This window comes from Triticum aestivum, chromosome 6D (genome assembly GCF_018294505.1).
Source record: "Triticum aestivum cultivar Chinese Spring chromosome 6D, IWGSC CS RefSeq v2.1, whole genome shotgun sequence".
Classification (NCBI taxonomy): Eukaryota; Viridiplantae; Streptophyta; class Magnoliopsida; order Poales; family Poaceae; genus Triticum; species Triticum aestivum.
Window position 1 is genome coordinate 22180821 of NC_057811.1, and position 20529 is coordinate 22201349.

General features: G+C 44.2%; 1 protein-coding gene, 1 non-coding gene and 1 pseudogene across 2 annotated transcripts; all 3 read right to left on the reverse strand.

The window, feature by feature from the left end:
* Nucleotides 1-6497: 6497 nt before the first annotated feature.
* Nucleotides 6498-6568, reverse strand: TRNAG-GCC (transfer RNA glycine (anticodon GCC)). The gene has a single exon. It is a non-coding gene; the product is annotated as a tRNA-Gly (tRNA).
* A 5387-nt stretch (nucleotides 6569-11955) lies between these two features.
* LOC123143167 (histone H2B.1-like) lies at nucleotides 11956-12634 on the reverse strand. The gene has a single exon (XM_044562015.1). It carries the CDS (start codon nucleotides 12547-12549, stop codon nucleotides 12127-12129), a length of 423 nt encoding a protein of 140 aa, XP_044417950.1. The 5' UTR covers nucleotides 12550-12634; the 3' UTR covers nucleotides 11956-12126.
* A 4270-nt stretch (nucleotides 12635-16904) lies between these two features.
* On the reverse strand, nucleotides 16905-17314 carry LOC123143168 (histone H2B.3-like; annotated as a pseudogene).
* Nucleotides 17315-20529: the final 3215 nt, after the last annotated feature.

The following is a 20529-nucleotide window of genomic DNA, read 5'->3' on the forward strand; positions in this document are numbered from 1 at the left end:
GGCGGCGCGTGGGTGCGAAAGCTGCGGCGGCTAGGGTTTAGGATCGAGGTAAGGCTGCTACCATGTTAGAAGGGATAGAGAGATTGATGGAATCGTTGATTTATTGCTTGAGCCTTGTGGGCATATATATAAGAGTACATGGTCATCTTGAAGTACAAGGCAAGGTAGAATAAATCCTACACTATCCTATGTTTCCTAAATAAATATTATACTCAACAGTTCATCAGCCCGCTAGAACATGAAGCCGGCGTAAGATGTGTATGATGATGACTGCTTGTGTGATCATGCACACCATGTTCGTAGAGGATCATGCACACCATCTTCAATGAAAGGTTTTTGTCTCAGGGTGAAAATGTTGTGCCTGAGCATGGACTAGCAACTTGGTATAGTTCATCCAATTTCATTATGAAATGTGTGATTGGGCAACTCACATTTAACCCAAAATAATTTGGTTGAGCACATGTGAACTCACCTTGTCAACCAATAGAGGTATCGCCCAATTTCCTTTAATATATTTGTGAAATTTAAATTTGATTGTAAACTATGAGTTTTTTATTTTGCTGTAAACTAATTATTATTCTGGTGTGAAACTATGTGATTTATTTGGTTGTAACTATGTGCAATGTTTATTTTTAGTTAGATTTATATGCATGAAAGTCTAAACTGCAAAATTGAGTAAATTTGGCCGGCTACCGGCCTGGTGGACCAAATGGGTTCGTCATTTGGGCGTACTGGCCAACAAAACACGGATGAGGGCGGACAGGGCGCCTCCAGCCGACCCAAACGGACAAAAAACAGACCAAATTCGTGTCCGTTTCTGTCGGCGCGTTGGAGTTGACCTTAGAATTCTCTGTAGTAGCACCACAGTACAGACCCGACCTCACTTTTCATTTGCACCACAATGGGGTGCGATACTGCAGAGGATCTCAACAACCTTGACATGCTACTAGTGGGTGAAGTTTGTCGTTTTGGTTGGAGTTCAGGTTTTTGCCAAGAAGACTTGTACGAGATCTCACATTAGGTGAGATTGTGAGATTAACCCTAAAAATTCATATTTACACATTTTAAAAAAAAACTAAAATTATTTGACAACATCCATGTGGGTATGTCTAGAACTCCGAAAAAAATCAGCTCAAAAATCGATGTACATTTAGATATACAAAAAAGACAAATTGAAATGTGAATAGTGGCAGCTTTGGGTGAATAGTACTTTGACACTATTCACATCTGATTTTGTGTTTTTGTTTATATTAATGTAAGTTGAATTAGGAGCTGAAACTTTTTGAGATTGTACATCAAACATTGATGTGTGTCTACAAAAAAAATTGAGAATATTTGAACATGTATTTAAAAAAATTTGATCTCATTGAGTTTTCTTGGCACCCGGGACCCATGAAGCACGATATTTTTTTCCTTTCGAAGTAGGTATTTTAAAGTCTCAAAAAATGATTCTTTTATACAAATACAGTTGGATATTCCGTGCATACCTGTCCTTTTTAAAAATAATATGATAAATAAGACACTACCAAAAAGATAAAAATCTGGCCCAAAAAACAACAAATACGCAAGCACATGTTGGTTCATGTGTTTGTCTTTTTTTCATCTTTTGTATACGTTGCATATAAATATGTATATTGGAATATGCACACACATGCAGCACAACTATGTATACACACACAAAAAGTTTCAATATTTTTGAGGTATAACTAATATTTTGTAGTTATAAAAAACTAATATTTTGTAAAAAAGATCGGGCTCCTGAAGCCCGGCCACCAAAGTGCATTTTCGACCTTGGTTGGCTCCCTATAAAGCGCGAGAGCTGCCATGCCCTTATATTGTGCGACTACGCCGTTAGGGTGTCACTCTTTGCGGGCGTCTCTCCAAAAAGGGTTTTAACTCCTCAAAAAAAACTTATGATGAGTTAAACCACACTTAGTTGAACTCTCAAAGTATTTAGATGGTTGAGTTTTTCAGGAGAAGGGTTCGTCGGCTCTCATATTTGATCATCGGCTCTCATATCTTCATCGCCGTCGGCTGGGAGCTCGTGGCTCAATTAGGCCATCGTCAAGCTTCGTTTCATTGGAAACAAACCGCCAGAGGACAAAAAAATTTGTGACCCTCCTTTTGACTGGAGATGCCCATGCTTCTTCAGCGAGGCGTCATACCCATGCAACCCTAGCCAGATGGGCTGGGATGACTCCTATACGTGTGTGGCATGGCACAACCCACTCAAGCACGCAAACTACACAGGTCGTGCTTGGCTGGCACGTGTTCTGCGCTCCCTAGCCCAGGCACGACACAACAAGGAAACAGGTCGGCCCACTGACGCATTTAGACACCAACTCGTCTGATTTGGGGCTATTTTAGGCCTATTTAGGCTGTTTTGCGAGCTAATATTTAAAGAACTGGAAAAAATTAAACGGGTGATGCCGTGCCGGCACACTTTCCCAGCCTCGAGGCCCCAGCACGACCCCAGACGGGCCACGCGTCGGCACGACCCGATTAGATATGTGTCGGACCAGGCCCACCGTAGGGCGGGCACACGGGCTAACATGTCGGCCTGCCTGGCCCAGATGGCGAACTTTGCACCCAGGCCAGGCCACTATCGATCGAACCCAACTCTTCTAGTCCCCGCTCGTGCACGTTTTGGCCACGTCATCGATCCGATTCATCTAGCCCGTCCATCCAAAAGCAGCAGCGAACGACTGGAAGTACTCCAAAGCATCAATCCGTGGCACCAGCGTGTCCACCAATCACAGGCCATCTCCTTTGTCCTGCTTCCTACTATAACAATCTCGCCACGCCCTCTGTTTCCTCACATCGCAGCATCTGCAGTCCGCCAGCCCAAATATTCCAACCAAACTCGACCACCGCACCACACCGTCAAAGTACCCATGGCACCCAAGGTGGAGAAGAAGTCGGTGCCCGAGAAGACCCCGAAGGGGAAGAAGCCCACGGCGGAGAAGAAGTTGGTGCCTGAGAAGACCCCGAAGGGGAAGAAGCCCACGGCGGAGAAGAAGTCGGTGCCCGAGAAGACCCCGGAGGGGAAGAGGCCCACGGCGGATAAGAGGCCATCGGCGGGTAAGACGGCGTCCAAGGAGGACGGCGGCAAGAAGGGCAAGAAGAAGTCCGAGAAGATTGTGGCTTACGAAAATGTTGAAGTAGCTGAGAAAGTGGTTTGTACTAGAACACTCTACTATCTAAGGCCATTTGAGCAGGACAAATATGGTCAGGTGGGCTCAAGCAGGAGAAATTCAGATCAAGAATTTTTTCAACCAAAAAGGGAAGTGGGGACGGTGGAAATGATTAAGCAAGCATGTGAAGCTCGAGAGGCTGAGAAGACTGAGTTGGAAAAAACAATTCAGTGTCTGAAGAAATAGATTTGGGGCTAAATCAGGTTTTCGACTTTGTCATAAGTTGTTCTTTATTACAGGAATGTCCTATGTCATGACAAGGAAGAACAAATGATGTTATCATTAGGTTGGTCAGAAGAAACTATCTCTTCATGAGAGAGAATGTATTTTACTTTTCTATATTTGGGGGATGAGCTTCAAATTAACCCCACTAAGTATCATGTACTCTTCTGATTTTATTTTCTCTCATCATATGCTAAAAAACACTATAATCTTCACATGTGAAAGTAATATGCCAATCAGTGAGCAATAGACATTTCCAATTTGTTGAACTGCACTAATGTGATTTCGTATTAATTAGTATGTGAACTAAGATGGCTGACTCGTGCAGTAATGTGATTTCTTACTATCAGGCCTAAGTTGACTGATCTACGTTCCATGTTAATAGTTCATCTTTTACAACATGATGCATGAGTGATCTGTAAGTTGTTAATGGTAAACACAAAAATTATTAAATACGCGAATTCAAAAGGTTACCTTGATCCTTCCTTTGTCGGTAATATACAATATGTAGTTTACACAAAAAGATCGACTATACATATGCAACTACAAAAAAGATTTATTATCATACAAAACTGGTTAACTAGAAAGATAGAGATCTATGTCATAAATTCTTTTAGGAATCATCAAGGGATTTACCTTGCCATTCTCTTGAAGAATAGTACTCCTGGCGGTAGTACTCATCTCAGCAAGGTTCATGATTGTCCTACCCATGTCAAAGAGTGCATGAGCATTACCGCCATCCAAAACAACTTAACACCACCGAGGAGAACACCGTTTCATCGAATTCCCTTCGCCAAATGTCCATCTTGCTACCAAATACATCTTATCATTTTCTCATCATTGTCATGGGCCGACAATTTCTCTTTTCGTTAGCTACCTGAAGGTGGTGGTTGTTAAGTGGGAGAAAATGCAAGGGCATGGAATGAGGCACTTGGTAAATACAAGTGGTGGTGGCGCTCTTGGTGGCCTCGCTGGATTTGAAGGCGACACTATTGAGAAATAAGGTGGCGGTGCTGCTGGGAGAGGCATGAGTTCCTGGGTAAGGGATGAGTGGCACGGTATATATTGAAGGAAAAACGTTGATTGGCCATAGTATCTCCATCAGGAGATACCTAAACTCGATTGGGTTTTGCAGAATAGAAAATCATTCCCTTTATAACGTTGATATGTCATCTACTCCCACTTTTTTTCCTTTAGTGCGTAAATTTTTATATTTTTGTCGGATTGAAACTTTTCCTATTAAACATGGACCCCAATAAGCCATTTGTGCATATAGATGCACTTATGCATTTTTTGCTAGTTCGTTTGAGAATCAAATGGATCGACGGAGTAAAACTCAAGTTTTGGCCATGAATATTTTATATCATACGTGTGAATTACCTCAAAAAGTTTTTTCACATTATACATTTTGATTTCATGAATATATTGTAATTGGAAGTAATGTCTAGAACCATGACACCGTTTACATTACTGGATGGAGTGATAACACACTCAATAAAAAGATTCAATATCATTTACCCTCGAGATTTGGTCTCTTCTCTCTTCATTTCAGATCACGGACCACACCGGTCGACCCCATTAATTACTCCGCACTAGCTATCGTAACCTTTAGATTGATCATTTCGATTTGACTCTGAGGGTCAGGTCGAATGGGGATGCAATGCTTCAGGGTTTGAAGGGAGAATACCCTGTGCTCCCAACACTTAGGTTTGAAGGACTGAAGCCCCGGATTTTGAGTTGTGTTTAAACCATGCTAGATGTACACTTTATAGTTTGTTTGTTTGGTAGTGTTTCAGTGTGAAGGAGGGCGCAACTCCAATCTTGATTAGGGCTCAGAATCCAGATCCAGACCAGTTGTGTTGTAGTTTTTTTCCTTTTGAGGGGTTGTGTGTTGTGGTTGCCAGATTCTCATTTTTATCTAATGCTAGCGACAAAAGGGCACAACCATCCAAAGTGTTCAAATCCTGCCAGGCGTAATATCTTAGTTTGAATGTTTGGTGGTATTTCAATCGTTATCACCAATTGTCACGATTTTTGTTAGGGACAATTGGCATGATCTAGCCTCACTTTGAACTATAGAGAAGGGGACGGGAGAGGGAAACCGGATGTTGGAGACAAAGACATACCCTGCTTGGTAAAAGGGGAAATAGTTTTTTCAGTACAAAAGGGGAAACAGATGCGTACAAGTCCTTTTGTGGGCTTGTTATGTTGATGCCCCCAGCTCGTACTATCTCATTCTTTTTTCCTTTTCGAACTTAGTTTAACTACCAGGTCTAGCACTTGAACCCTATTGCGTTGGTTCCACCACAAGGAACCTGATCATCATGCTCAGTTTGCACGAGCAACTCAAATTACCAACCCATAAAACTACAAGGAAAGCTTATGTACATCGCTAGAGATGGGTAGACTCCTTCATTTAACTTCTTTTTTTCTTGTAGATATGTATTCTACAGAAAGAAAAAAAATGCATGTAGTAATGTTCTACTGTTTTCAATTCAAAATAAAAGTCTCACTGCCTGCCAGAAAAAAATAAGCAACTCATGCTCTAGGTCGGAAGAAGGGCAAATGACGCGTCGTTTCCGTGGACATATACTTTGTTTTGAAAAAATAAGACACCCCACAAATCAGTCTGAAAGAAACTGTAAACAAAAAGAAATGTTGATAACCAAAAAAAGCCAGTTGGATGTTGAGGTACACACTAGGTTGAATTGAATCTGAGGGACGGAAACATGATTGTTGACAAAATGAAAATTAGTTAGCCGCCCTTATGGGAAAGTGAAAAAAGGTGTTATTTTGTCCACTCGTTGATTCAACAACTAAGCAGGTTCGTCAATTTGCATACAAAATGCAGAAAACTTTAGTAGGTAAGATGTATGAACAAGTAGCATTAGCATGTAAGTTGTATCAACACTATATGGACAAGTGACATTAGTGTGTAACTAAAAATTATACCGTGGCAGGGTATAATTATGCAAACACAAGTGAGAAGGCCCAAGGGAAAAAAAAAGTTGCACCAGCCGGGAATCGGTGGCAGGGTATAATTATGCAAACACAAGTGAGAAGGCCCAAGGGAAAAAAAGTTGCACCAGCCGGGAATCGAACCCGGGTCTGTACCGTGGCAGGGTACTATTCTACCACTAGACCACTGGTGCTTTGCTGAACGACGGCTTAAAAGTACTTAAACAATTCTAGGACTGAAAAGGCAAACAGTATTATTTACCCATGCATTTTAGTGTTGTCCAACTAAATTTAATACACAACTTCGATCCACATATCATTCTAGTTCTTGGCACTTCTGGGAGACGCCAACGTGTGATAAAGAAAAGACAGAAAGTAGTGGCTACTCTGACATGACACATAAATCAGCAAGAACTAATTCAGAGAACATGTCAAGTAAGCTCAGTGTCGACCACGATTTTGTCCATATGGAGTAGCAACTAAACACATTCTGCTGCCAAAAAAAAGACACATAAATCAGCAAGAACTAATTCAGAGAACATGCCAAGTAAGCTCAGTGTCAACCACGATTTTGTCCATTATATGGAGTAACAAGTAAATACATTCTGCTGCCAAAAAAAAAGAACTTAAACCAAATTAGCAAACATAACTCCATCACCAGGTGAGATGGAAAATAAGTGATGGGCAAACAGACCACAGTACATTTGTTTCCTACTTCTCTTCTAGAGAAAAAGGTCGAAGCCCACCTTTATTTATAAATAAAGCCGAATAAATGGCAGAGTAGCTTATACACATTGAAACAGAGGTCCAAACGATACAGTAAAAATGACCATAAAACCGTATTTTCAAAGTTGTAGCACCAAACTGAACATCGAGTGCAAGTTCTATGACTACCGGTGATATTACCTCTAGCATACGGCATTGGGACACAACATCATGGCCCAGGACAACAGAAAACTAAGCTGCTGTCAAAGATGGAAGACGGAACAGCCGAAGATCGAAGAGCAGGAAGCAGGCTCGGATCCTAGAGGCATGTCGGAGGACGCATCCCGATCTCTAGCAGCGGTGAGAGACTTTCCCTGCTCAAGGAAATCAATTATTTTAGAAATGCAGCCTAAGCATACACAGAGCTGATGATGTGAGTAACAAATGAAGCCTCCCCTTAGTTCTGTGTGTGACCGGAGGCTGGGGATTCAACAGATGGCTGGTTGAAGATGCCTATGTATGTATGCTCCAGCAGAAAGGACTGTGATGCCCAGTAACCTCACCGCTCGAGGCTAATGGGAAAAACATCCCTGCGTGGGTGGGATGCTTGGCCGTGTAACAAGTTCCTTTGGCTTTTGTTCCTAGTTTTTTTGCCACATGAAATAGACAATTCTACATTTAGATTCCTGTATTTACAGAGGCGAAAAATCTTCTGACCTGGGAACAAAAATCAACCACTTGATTGATGAAAAGAAAAGCCCCAACAATACTGCTAAACAGCTGAAACACATAGCACCATCATGAAACAAATTAATCAATGGTTGCAACTACACCCTCCACACAAATTGCATTGATTTTAAACCCCTGCTCATCTGCCTCTAGCATAGGCAATTATGCTTTTCTATATTTATTTTACAGGTTGCAATCATCAACCAGAACATTCTGCGTACCAATTTGATCATATTACTTACATTCCTAGTAGGTTGATATAGTAACCATAATGCTACGGTAACTACAGACCATAGTGCTTCAGTAACCACACAGTTTTTCTCTGTTTAGTTGCAAGAACAGAGCGAATAGGAACTTTCTTTTTCTTGCCTTCATTACCTCGCAGATTGAAATAGAAAGTGAGGCACCCTGACTCGATGTTCCTGAAGGCGCTCTGGCTATGGCCTAGTTCACCCTTCTCAGGGCCAGGAGTAAAACCACAGCTTGCCTCCTCAAAATACCAGCAGAACCAACTCATCAGGCATGCAATCGGGATAACAACATATCATTCAGAGTTCAAACCAAGTAAACAAACATATGCATCAGGCACTGGTGCATCCAAAGTTTTAACTCTATTCTCCTCCCATTTAATGGATGAGGCAAAAAAAGTTTAACTACATCAAGAGCTAAAAACAATTAGTATTTCATATATGGCAATCTGTAAGAGCTAAAATAACAGCCATACAGATACCAGACCTTACTCCCTTACAAGACAAGACAGTGCCATAAAAAACTCTTAAATCAGGACCAGGATCAATTCCCCAAATCAAACTAGCCATCATGAATTGATGATACTTGGGTAACTTGTCCAAATGAAACTAAAATTCAACCATGGTGGTTCAGTTTCAAAGAAAACAGGGTATAATCAGTTTCAAGTGTTGACTGAAAAATAGCTCATGTGCCAAGAAACATAGCTTACATCTGACTTTTAACGGTTTAGCTGACAGCAAAATGGCTCATGCAAATCAAGCAAATATCCGAGATGCAACCTTTATTTGTCATCAAGCACAGAAGAGCTTGTTGTGCATAGATTGACACCCAGGAGAAACAGAGGGGTCTAAAAAACACACCGCTCAGGGCTTGTAGATCTGGCCATCAATAATTGTGAGGTGCGCTGTTATGACCACCACAATACCATGGGTGGAAAAGCCACTTAAACTTTCAGTTCAGAACAATACATGAACGAGATTTCTAACTTCTAAACCATGCATGCTTATACAAAACTAAAAACCATACATGACCACAAGTTTGCTGCAACAAATTCAAGAAGAATTCGCCACAGCAAACTGAACCTGAGAGCCAACCAATATATATATGATCCATGTTTTAGGACACTGTATAACTTAGAAAAACACCAGCGAGGTCTTGAATAGCATCAATCCAACTGAGTCCCCTCCCTCTTCGTCTCCTTAGCACTGTCCAGATGTTGGTCCTTGGTACCACGTATGCATCTCAGAACTGCAAAAACAAGGCAGAGTTAATTACATCTAGGTCTTAACCATTTTTTTCTAGATCTAGTCTAGATATAACAGAACTAAAGGAAGCTGTTAAAAGTGGTAGTCGAATATGTATCGTCCGGTGGAACTCGTCCATGGCAAGAACCATCGTTCCCTGCTTCAACCTGATTGTCGGCTCATTCAAAGTTGAGCAAAGATTCCTCTTCAAATCGGGTTTGTCAACCATCGGGTTGAATTTATCCATAGCACCAGCCATCGTAGTACCCATCGTACAAAAAAACAGAGGATTGGCTGATGCTATGGACAAATTCAACCAGAGGATTGGCTCCCTGCTTGTGCGTGCCTTGATTTGGGCAGCGGCAACGATAAAAGCGACTTCCTAACCATCGGGTTGAAGCTACCCATAGCACCAGCCATCCTACCCACCGTGGGGCACCAGCGGCCGCCGTTGAAGGGTAGGGTAGGATGGATGATGCTATGGACAAGTTCAACCAGAGGACCTGCTGCGCGTCGGAGGGGGCTGGCTCGGCCGTCGGCAGAACAGGTGGTGCGCTCTCGCCGGGGAGAGAGTCCCGGAGCGGAGGGGCCGTCGGAGAGGAAGCGAGAGGGCGCACGAACCCCGACCGCTGCGCCCCGCCGTCGCAGCCGCCTGCACCGCTAGATGCGTGCAGGGCGGCCGCCGCCCTCCGCCGCCGCCAATCGCGTTAGACTGGTTATTAGGTTAGGGTTTGTCCGAGGGGTGGTGCTGTATTTATGTACGGCGACGCTCGCGCATCACGCCATGTTTGTTTTGGACCGACGGCCCAACGGCCCGCGCGCACTGGTTAAAGACGCCCCCGTCAGTGCGGCCCATTAAAACTAGTAGGTTTCCCTTTCGTATGAAAACTTAATTTTATTTGTCTCAAAAAAAACTTAATGTATTCTCTCAGAAAAATGAAAAATTAATTTTTCTATAAAAATTATTTTAATCAATAAAAAATGTTTGTGTGTGACGATAAATATTCACACACAAAAACTTAATTTTATTCTCTACCCCTAAAAAAATTTAATTCTATTCTCTCAGAAAAATGATTTAATCTTATTTATAAAAGTAGAAGGACATGACTCGGGTAAATGGACAACTAGCTAGGAGAGTTTAGCAAACACAAGAGAGTTAGCCTGACCCTTAGGTTTAGACACCACAACCAAAATAGCCCATTCAAGACCCCCGTACAACTAGGTCGCTGCTACGATCTTCCTCTCTCGTTCCTCGTGTTGCTCCAACAAGATTTTGGCGTGTCTTTTTATCTGTCGCGCTGGCAGGCGCATAGTGATGACCTTGTTGTTGTTATCTGTGAAGCCAGACTACGCGTCAAGACAAAAGCTTCGACCTTAAGTCGCTGGTGCCGCTGCGTGATTCAAGTTCATGCTCGCGGTGCCTTCCCGACTATTCGAAGGTAAGACTGCAATTTATGTCTCCGGATGCCAAGCTAGAATAAATATTATGTTCAGGGTGCCTACGTAACTCAGCAAAACTGCAAACTTTGAGCATAGTACCTCAGTCACACGTTGCTACTTTGAGCAGGTGCATTGCACACCCGAGCATCATTCGGCTGCTAAAACAACCTAATTTGAGATGCCAACCTAATATGAAATATATATAAAAACACATTTCAAAATGATAAAAAATCGGAACAATAATTTCATGTGTACATCCGGACATTCTCTGTTCGCACACAAAATTTCGCAAAGAAAGAATATTTTTGTGGCATGCATAAAAAAGATTAAAAATGCCTCCTGAATAGTTATAATCAAGAATAAAAAATTGTCTTTTTTTTACACAAGCCACGAGAAATCCCTTTTTCACCGAAATTTTGTGCACGAACATATAATGTCCGGATGTACACGCGGGATTTTTTTCTCTTTTTTTTTTTAACTTTATAGAATGTGTATTTAGACAATGGGTGCATCTACAGCCATGAGCAAAAGTAAATTTCTCCTATTTCTACATACTCACATGACAGAACTCTTAAAAGATAGTAACATCATCAAAGCACGAACAGGAACCACTCCCGTACCAAAAGATGGCGAATGGCTCTTGCAAATGCAAGTTAGAATGTACTATATTCATACAATGGTAGCTTTGTGTCCACTAATTACCTAGTCTAGTACACTATAAAGAAAATTACCTAGTGTAGTATAAACATAGAGAAAAAACTCAGGTGTCTCAACAGTAACAATTAACAAACTTTTTGTGTGCCATCACAAAGTGTTGGTTGCATTTGGCATGTCCCTTGCCTCTATAAAACATGGGCGCAATGCTTCTAGCTTATCTCTTCTTTTTCGCAGGAAGCCTCTAATTTCTCGGAAAAATTGCAGAAAGCATCTGATTCCAAATTTTCAGACATGTTCTTGATGGATGACAAGTCAGAAATTAACAACGTCGACCAACTTCAGTTTTGCTCGAATGGCAACAATCAGAGGATAAAAATTTCAGTACGGCGCCTAAATGATAAACCTGACAACACCTAAGCGGCTGCAAAATCACGAATTAACTGCAGTAATCAACTACAGAGAGGTTAATGAAAATGAGAGGTTGTACCTGCAGACTTACGAACTACAGAACCAGATTCAGACTGCACAAAAACGAGAGCTAGCAAGACGCATAGAAGAACCTTCCAACCGAAACTGAATAAAACAAGCACACGATTGAGCAATAATTCAGACAGCAACCTGACTAATTCTTCAGACCCACAAGCAGCACAATTCTTACAGAGATTGTAACATCGCACTGCTAACTACACACAGAACACCGCCATCAACTCATGATACAAGGATGAAGCCTAAGAAGAGGTGAACTTGGTGACGGCCTTGGTGCCCTCGGAGACGGCGTGCTTGGCGAGCTCGCCGGGGAGGACGAGGCGGACGGAGGTCTGGATCTCCCTCGACGTGATGGTGGGCTTCTTGTTGTAGCGGGCCAGCTTGGCGGACTCGCCGGCGAGCTTCTCGAAGATGTCGTTGATGAAGGAGTTCATGATGGACATGGCCTTGGAGGAGATGCCGATGTCGGGGTGCACCTGCTTGAGCACCTTGAAGATGTAGATCTTGTACGTCTCCACGCTCTTCTTGGCCTTCTTCTTCCCCTTCTTCTCGCCCCCGCCCTCCTTGGACGCCGTCTTCCCGGCCGCGGGCCTCTTCTCCGCCGCGGGCTTCTTCCCCGCCGGGGTCTTCTCCGGCGCCGGCTTCTTCTCCGCCTTGGGTGCCATGGGTGCTTCGACGGCGGTGGAGCTTGGTGCTTGGTTGGAAGGTGTGGGCTGGGGGGACTGCGGATGCTGCGATGTGGAGAGGCGGATGGGGCGGCGGGATTGTTATGTAGAGGAGGACGGAGGAGGAAGGTGGGCTGTGATTGGTGGAGATGCGGATGGCGCGGATCGATGCCTTTGGGTTAGTTTCAGCCGTTCGTCGCTGTGTATGGATGGACGGACCGGATGCGCTTTGACGCGGATCGGTGACGTGGCGGAAACGTTCACTGGCAGGTCGGTCGATGATTTTCTGCAGGAGGGAACGGGTTCGACCAGAGCAGGAAGACGATGCTCAGCTTCTCGCCAGTTTAGTTGCATCAAACTGGACGTGTGAAATCATGCAAGCCGGCATCACACTGAAAAGATTTGGTGGAGTTTCGACATCTACCACCGTACCATGTTGGATTTTGATGCCCATGCTCATCCAAACCCTTTTGTCGTCACGTCCACTTTGGCTTGACCTCATTCACTTCGGCACACCGGTCTTTCGCCCGCCCGCTTTCATGGTAGCACAACGACTGAGAAGCCTACTTCGGCTTCCAAGCAGGCCCTCCGTAAACCATACCCACACTCCTCATCCTCTCACCCACCCACCGAACAATGCACATCAGCACACCTATGGCCGCCGCGATGGCCAAAGAAGTAATCGTCGGCACACGACTCCATGTCCGGGAGCAGCTCCATAAACCAGGTGCCGCTTTGGGTGACGGTTCCCCTGCGAGTGGACTGGGTGCCAATCTCGAAGGAGAAGGTGTGGACGTTTGAGGAGGAGCGAGCGGAGGAGGAAGTTGCCCTCATCGCCGAGGAGGATCATTGTTATTATGCGTCGCCGCCCGCGCATGAGGATCTTGGCCTTGATGAGTACCTCAATTGGTACGCCAAAACACATCTCATTTGTGCCGGATATCCTGCACTTCTACGTGTTGATCCCGTATGAGAAGGAAGAGAAACCACGCTCACGCTCACGTCGGCGACCACGTGCTCAAGATCGGATAGTGACGAAGGTGCTGGTGGCTTCGGAGTCCACCCTACAAGGTCAACGTCTTGATACCTCACCAAGTATTTGTTATGAGTAGTTTAAATTTAGGTTGAACTTATTTAATTTCGTCTGTTTGGTTGTAATGTATCAACCTTTGCTTAAATTATGTATGTTTCACTTCAGTTTTGTCTGTGTTTGTGCGAGGTCCGTTTCAAATGGCCCGAACATTCGGTGTTCACGGCTGTTTGGTCGATGCCCCGCCCATCAATCTTGAACACGTTTAGACGTGTGCGCGGATATTTGATGCCGTCCATTTGATGATCCACGTGGAGCTACCTTAACCCTGTGAGTAAGGGCGCAAACTCACAATTGCTGAAATATTTAAAACAAAAAAAAGTTTAAACATGTAGGATCAGCCAATTTACTAGGAATGTTGTACGATGCCTTTACCTTGTGGTCCTAATCCACAAAAAAGTAAAAGGGAGATAATTTTTATTAAACAAAATATTACTAATATCTGGCCACACAATGAACAACTACTAAGGGCGACTCCAACAGTTTCCCTAAAAAAACTTCCTGTAACAGGTTTTACAAAATTTAGTGGAAGTTCCTTCAGAGCAACTTTTGTTAGATCCCGTAAATTTCTTCCCCTAAATTCCCAATTCACTTATTTTTTTATTAAACATAAATAGAAATGACATATTCATATGTCTAATATCATCATAATAATTCAAGCAATGATACATAGAAGTCACATACTTGATAATAGTTTCAAAAGAAACACTATTTGAAATTTGGTATGGCATTCAAGTCCTAATTTAAACATAATCGATGGTCAAAAACATTGAAAATAAAACATAGTAGTACGAAATTTATTGACCATGAAGCGTCTACAAATGCTCAACTAGATCATGACAGAGCTGTTGAGAACCCGCACGGGCTTCTCATCGATGCATTTTGAGAAATTTCTACAATCGTCGTTCATCCTTGTGTGCCTAAACTGGTGGTACGTAAACTTTGTTCCCCTCATTCTCATAGCGATAGTCAGGCAGTTGTTCTCTCTCATCCTCTATGATCATGTTATGCAATATCATGCATGTGATCATGATGCGCCACAAGTCCTTTTGATGCCAAAAGCGTGAAGGACCATGAACAATGGCAACCAAGCTTGGAGAGTCCCAAATGCCCGCTCAACATCATTTCTACATGCTTCTTGTCTCCTAGGAAAGCAAGTATTCTTATTACTTCCAAGGTTTGATATTGTCTTCACAAAAGCTAACCATGCTGAATATATGTCATCAGCAAGATAGTATCCCATGTTATATTGACGCCCATTGATTTCAAAATTCACTAGAGGTGCCTCTCCAACAGGAAACCTTGAAAATCGATGAGATCTTTGCAGAACATTCAGATCAGTGTTAGATCCTGGCAATCCAAATCCACAGGTTATTTGATGTCACATCTTCTAGAATTATAGTTGCGGCTTTACCCTTTCCTTTGAATTGTCCATGTAACGTCATAGGGCAAAGCTCCCACTTCCAATGCATGCAATTGGTACTTCCAAGCATTACTGGAAAGCCTCTTGATGCACCCATCTCAAGAAATCTTGTGTCCTCTTTGTTTGGAGCTCGAAGATATTATTCTCCAAATATCTCAATGAAGATAGCACTTTTTTTCATACTGGCAATGCAAGTACTCTCTGCCACTCCAATCCAATCATCACCAGAATCAGCTGCACATCCATATGCAAGCATTCTCTCAGCAATACAAACTTTTTTCAAACTGTTGTGACCTTGTTGACCGTCTGCATTTCTTTTTTGTTGAAAGAACGAGCAGTGTTCTTCGACGGCACGAGCAATGCGCAAGAACAAAGTCATTGACATTCGGAATCTTCTCCTAAGAGTTTTGGCACCATATACTGGATTCTCTCCAATGTAGTCCCTATTCTGACGAAGCACATGATGACGAGCCACCGAACCTCCCTACTTTGGCTTCTTGTTTGCCATCGTATCTGCGTACAAAGCCATCACACGGTCGATTTCTTCATCCTCGTCGGAGGATGAGTCCTCAAAAAAAGATTGAAAAAGAGTGTTCACATACAATGAACAAGAAAAAACTATGATCAAAGACATTGTTGTACGAAAAATTTCAAAAGGTAAAAAATTGGGTCAAGAATATCATTGAATACCTTCGCTACGTCGGATTCTTGAGTGGAGGATTGCAGACATCGACGGAGCAAGGCAGGGGAGGAGGTGGGGTGGCCGAAGCGGGGCCATCACAGAAGGAGCCCGCTCCGCACCGGGGCTGGAGCGGCGCAACGACGGCTTGGTTGCGTGGCGGAGCCCCGGCGAAGCAACAGTGTCAGTGGCGGGGCCGGGGGGGGGGGGGGGGGGGGGGGTGGACGGAGCGGCGCGGCAGGAGCACACACCGCACCGGGTCACAGCAACAACGTTGGCGGCGGCGGGGGGGGGGGGGGGGGGGGGCTTGCCGCGCTTGGTGGCCTGAAGTCTTGCCCAAACTTCTTCTAAAGGGTACTCTATGCACCTTTTGTTTGGTCAAATCTATGCACCTTTGTTGAAGTTGCTCTGAGTTATATTCTAAAACAAGTGTGTACGTTCTCTGATCTTCGTGTCAGGTACAATTGTCTATCAGCATTTGGTTTGTGGATCCACAGAAGAGATCAACATCAGTTTAAGAGTAACGGCATTGTTTACTTCAACTGATCGTTTTACTGCTACTTCACCATGCTCTGAACTAATACTCTTTGCATGAGGCAGACAGACGGAGCTTGCTCAGCAAATTTGCAGAAACACCACCAATTTATCATCCATCTTGACACAAATTCTTTCAACACGTGCCTACGCATCATTGCTTCAGCCTCTCCATTGTGCGTATGCAACCGTCTGTCTGCATCACATTGTGGAACAGAGAACACAAAATCTGCAGGTCAATCGTGGAAACAGGAGTCCATTCCTTTTCAGCAAAATGGCACCTCCTAGTCAAAGATTCAAAGCCTAGCTGCCTCACAACACGATGGACAGTAGTACTACATGAATCATGGATTAATGACAGAAAAGAAAAGTACAAATACTAGTACAGAATTAGAGCAAAAGCAATCTCTCTACAACTTCAGAGATTGTATCTGCAAGGAATTGCAAACCATAGTAGTCAGCACAAGAATCAGACAAAGGCGGAAAGTTACACTGAAAAGAACATTACTATTTCTTCAGACCGGCAAGCGATACAATCTGATTCTCACAAGATAACATCTTCATAACACAAACTGGCAGCTAACTACATACAGAATGCCACCATCGATTCGTCCATACAAGGATGAAGCCTAGGACGAGGTGAACTTGGTGACAGCCTTGGTGCCCTCAGACACGGCGTGCTTGGCGAGCTCGCCGGGGAGGACGAGGCGGACAGAGGTTTGAATCTCCCTAGAGGTGATGGTGGGCTTCTTGTTGTAGCGCGCGAGCTTGGCGGACTCGCCGACGAGCTTCTCGAAGATGTCGTTGATGAAGGAGTTCATGATGGACATGGCCTTGTAGGAGATGCCGATGTCCGGGTGCACCTGCTTCAGCACCTTGAAGATGTAGATCTTGTACGTCTCCACGCTCTTCTTGGCCTTCTTCTTCCCCTTCTTCTCGCCGCCCTCCTTGGACGCCGGCGGCCGCTTCTCGGCCTTGGGCTTCTTCCCCGCCGGGGTCTTCTCGGTCGCCACCGCTTCTTCTCTGCCTTGGGCGCCATGGGGGCTGCTACTGATTATGATTCGCGGGTGCGGGGAGGTGGGGTTTGGATCGGAGGTGATGTGGGGCTGCAGATGCTGCGGTGTGGGGAGATGGAGGGGGCGGCGAGATCTCTACTCCTAATGTCTCAGTTGGTAGTCTCGCCTTACATCTCACCACATCCCACCACTCCTATCTTTCGCTCACCTTTCACATTACGTCACCACATTGTACTTGGGCCGGCCCAATCAATTCGTCTGACCCTTCTTTCCTTTTTTTTCGTGATTGCTTTGGCAGGCGTTGATTCAATATAATCACATAAATAAATAGGTCATTAACAATTAAGAAATCGTACCATATATACAAGATCACCTTTCTAAATCTCAACATCATATCTACTCCTAATGTCTCAATTGATAGTCTCGCCTCACATCCCACCACATCCCACCACTCCTATCTTTCGCTCACCTTTCACATTACGTCACCACATTGTACTTGGGCCGGCCCAATCAATTCGTCTGACCCTTCTTTCCTTTTTTTTCGTGATTGCTTTGGCAGGCGTTGATTCAATATAATCACATAAATAAATAGGTCATTAACAATTAAGAAATCGTACCATATATACAAGATCACCTTTCTAAATCTCAACATCATATCTACTCCTAATGTCTCAATTGATAGTCTCGCCTCACATCCCACCACATCCCACCACTCCTATCTTTCGCTCACCTTTCACATTACATCACAACATTGTACTTGGGCCGGCCCAATCAATTCGTCTGACCCTTCTTTCTTTTTTTTCGTGATTGTTTTGGCAGGTGTTGATTCAATATAATCACATAAATAAATAGGTCATTAACAATTAAGAAATCGTACCATATATACGAGATCACTTTTCTAAATCTCAATATCATAGAAGGTAATTAAGATCACCTTCCTTCGCGTTCATGCCCGCACATCTCCCAATCCTCTCCCTACTCCTCACGGTTGCCCCGACGTCGCTGCACGCCTGCACCCGATGCCACGCCGCCATACCCCATGGATGCCTTGCCTGCCACGGCCTTGCTGATCCTTCTCTCCAACGCGCCATTGCCTCCCTTGCGTCGCCGCCGCCCATGATCTCTACCGGTGCAACGACGTACGCGGCCTTCCCACACGTCGCTGACTCACATCATATCCGGCCTTCATCGACGCCCTCTACATGGGGCAGCAACCCATCTCATCCTTAGCCCCACCATGACCGTGCAGTTCCTTTCTCGACACCACTGTCGACCTTTGGGTCGTCGTTCTTTGCAAACGCATCTGGTTCACGCACATACGTCGTCGCGCACACACGCGTCAGTGCTTAGCGGTGCCTTCGCCACTGGCGGTGGATGCCGCTGCATTTCGAATTTTGATGAAGACTGCCTGCATCACACCTTCGCCTAGGCTGAGGGGAGCAAAAGCCACGCCGCCGCGCTTCCGACCATGGGCCACAGCCTGTCGGTCTTCATCCGTCAGGGGCACTTCCACATCTGCTACTCCACTTCCCTGTGCGAACACGTCGACACAGATTAGCACTCGACTGTGGCACCAAGCTCAAATCAGGGGCTGCAAGATTCCATCACGAGTCTTGGTTTATTGGTGTGGTCTTGGTCTTGATTGTAAATCCCAGTTTGGGATTTAGCTACAACCGCTGATTCATTGAGGATTCTGATGGGAGACGATCAGAAGGAAAAAGAACTTTTCCCAAGTAACAGCAGCTGGGTATATTGATGTACAGTGAACAAGAAGCTTGCATTTTTTTATTTGATGATTAGTTCAATGGCGTTTCCCCTATTAGGCTTTGGCTAAATCGAAGCACTAGCGGGAATGATGAACATCAGGTAACCTTTTATAGGGTCTCTATTTGTTTTTGGTAATTTGCAGTATGGTATATATTGAATTGTTGTTGGGTACAAGAAAGAAGTGGCAGAGGATCTGTAATTCTACCCCATGGTAAAATATACTGATGTTGGTGTTTCTTTTCAAGATCAGACAATTCTTTACCCATTTGGTCCATTGCAGTACGGTATCATAACATTTACTTTCAAAAAATTATCTTAGAACCTCATGGTCTCATGTTCTAGGAAATTTAATTTCAACGGCAATGTTATCTACCAGCAGCAAGATTTCTACATGCTTAGAAAAGCAGTACATTTATTTATATGGAAATACTTTTCAGCAAAAATGCACATGGAAGAGATGCCTCGACAAGCACAACTGCATCAAGATGCACTAGTAGAAAAAGAGGCTTCCATACGCCCCCATTAGTCCCTAAAATAATCGAACCGCGACCAAAGGGGTCTTTAGTCGCAGTTCGGGAGGAGACCCGCGACCAACTATCTGGGCCCAGCGCGCTCGGTCGACAGCTGGCGGACGGGAGGGGCTTTAGTCCCGGTTGGCCTGGCCAACCGGGACTAAAGGTCCTCAGGCTGGCCCGAAGGCCTTTAGTCGCGGTTGGCCAGGCCAACCGGGACTAAAGGCCCATCCCTATATATAGGACTCAGCTCACTTCACTTCACTCAGCTCACTTCACAATATTCAGAAGGGGGGTGGTGGGTTTGCTTTTGGTTCCTCCTATGCACATAAGGTGTTCGATGAAATGCCTGAGAGCATGAAACAAACATGATATGAAGTGTCCGAGCCACACTTGAGCTTTCTCATTTATTTTTCCTCCGCGATCGCGGTTAGCAACTTGAACCTTTCATGTGTCATTGATAAAATATGCATGTGTGTAGTTCATTGTTTAATTTGTATTATTTCTAGCTAGTTAGTTTAACAAATGCATGATGGTTAATTATATACTTTATATAATAATAATGCAGATGAATCGGCAATGGATGTACGGTCCCCGACTCTCCGGCGAGTTCACTACGGGTTTGAAAGATTTCCTCGTAGTGGCAAATGCGAACAAGCAGCGAGGTTTTATTATCTGTCCATGTGCTGTCTGTAAGAATCAGAAGGGTTACTCCTCCTCAAGAGACGTTCACATGCACCTGCTTCGGCACGGTTTCATGCGAAGCTATAATTGTTGGACCAAGCATGGAGAAAGAGGGGTTAGAATGGAAGAAGATGAAGAAGGGGATGATATCGATGACAACTATCATGATCATTTCGGTGATACTTTCATGGAGGATGATGCTGAAGGTGGGGAAGGGTTAGGTGAAGGTGAAGAAGAGGCACATGATGAGCCCGCTGATGATCTTGGTCGGACCA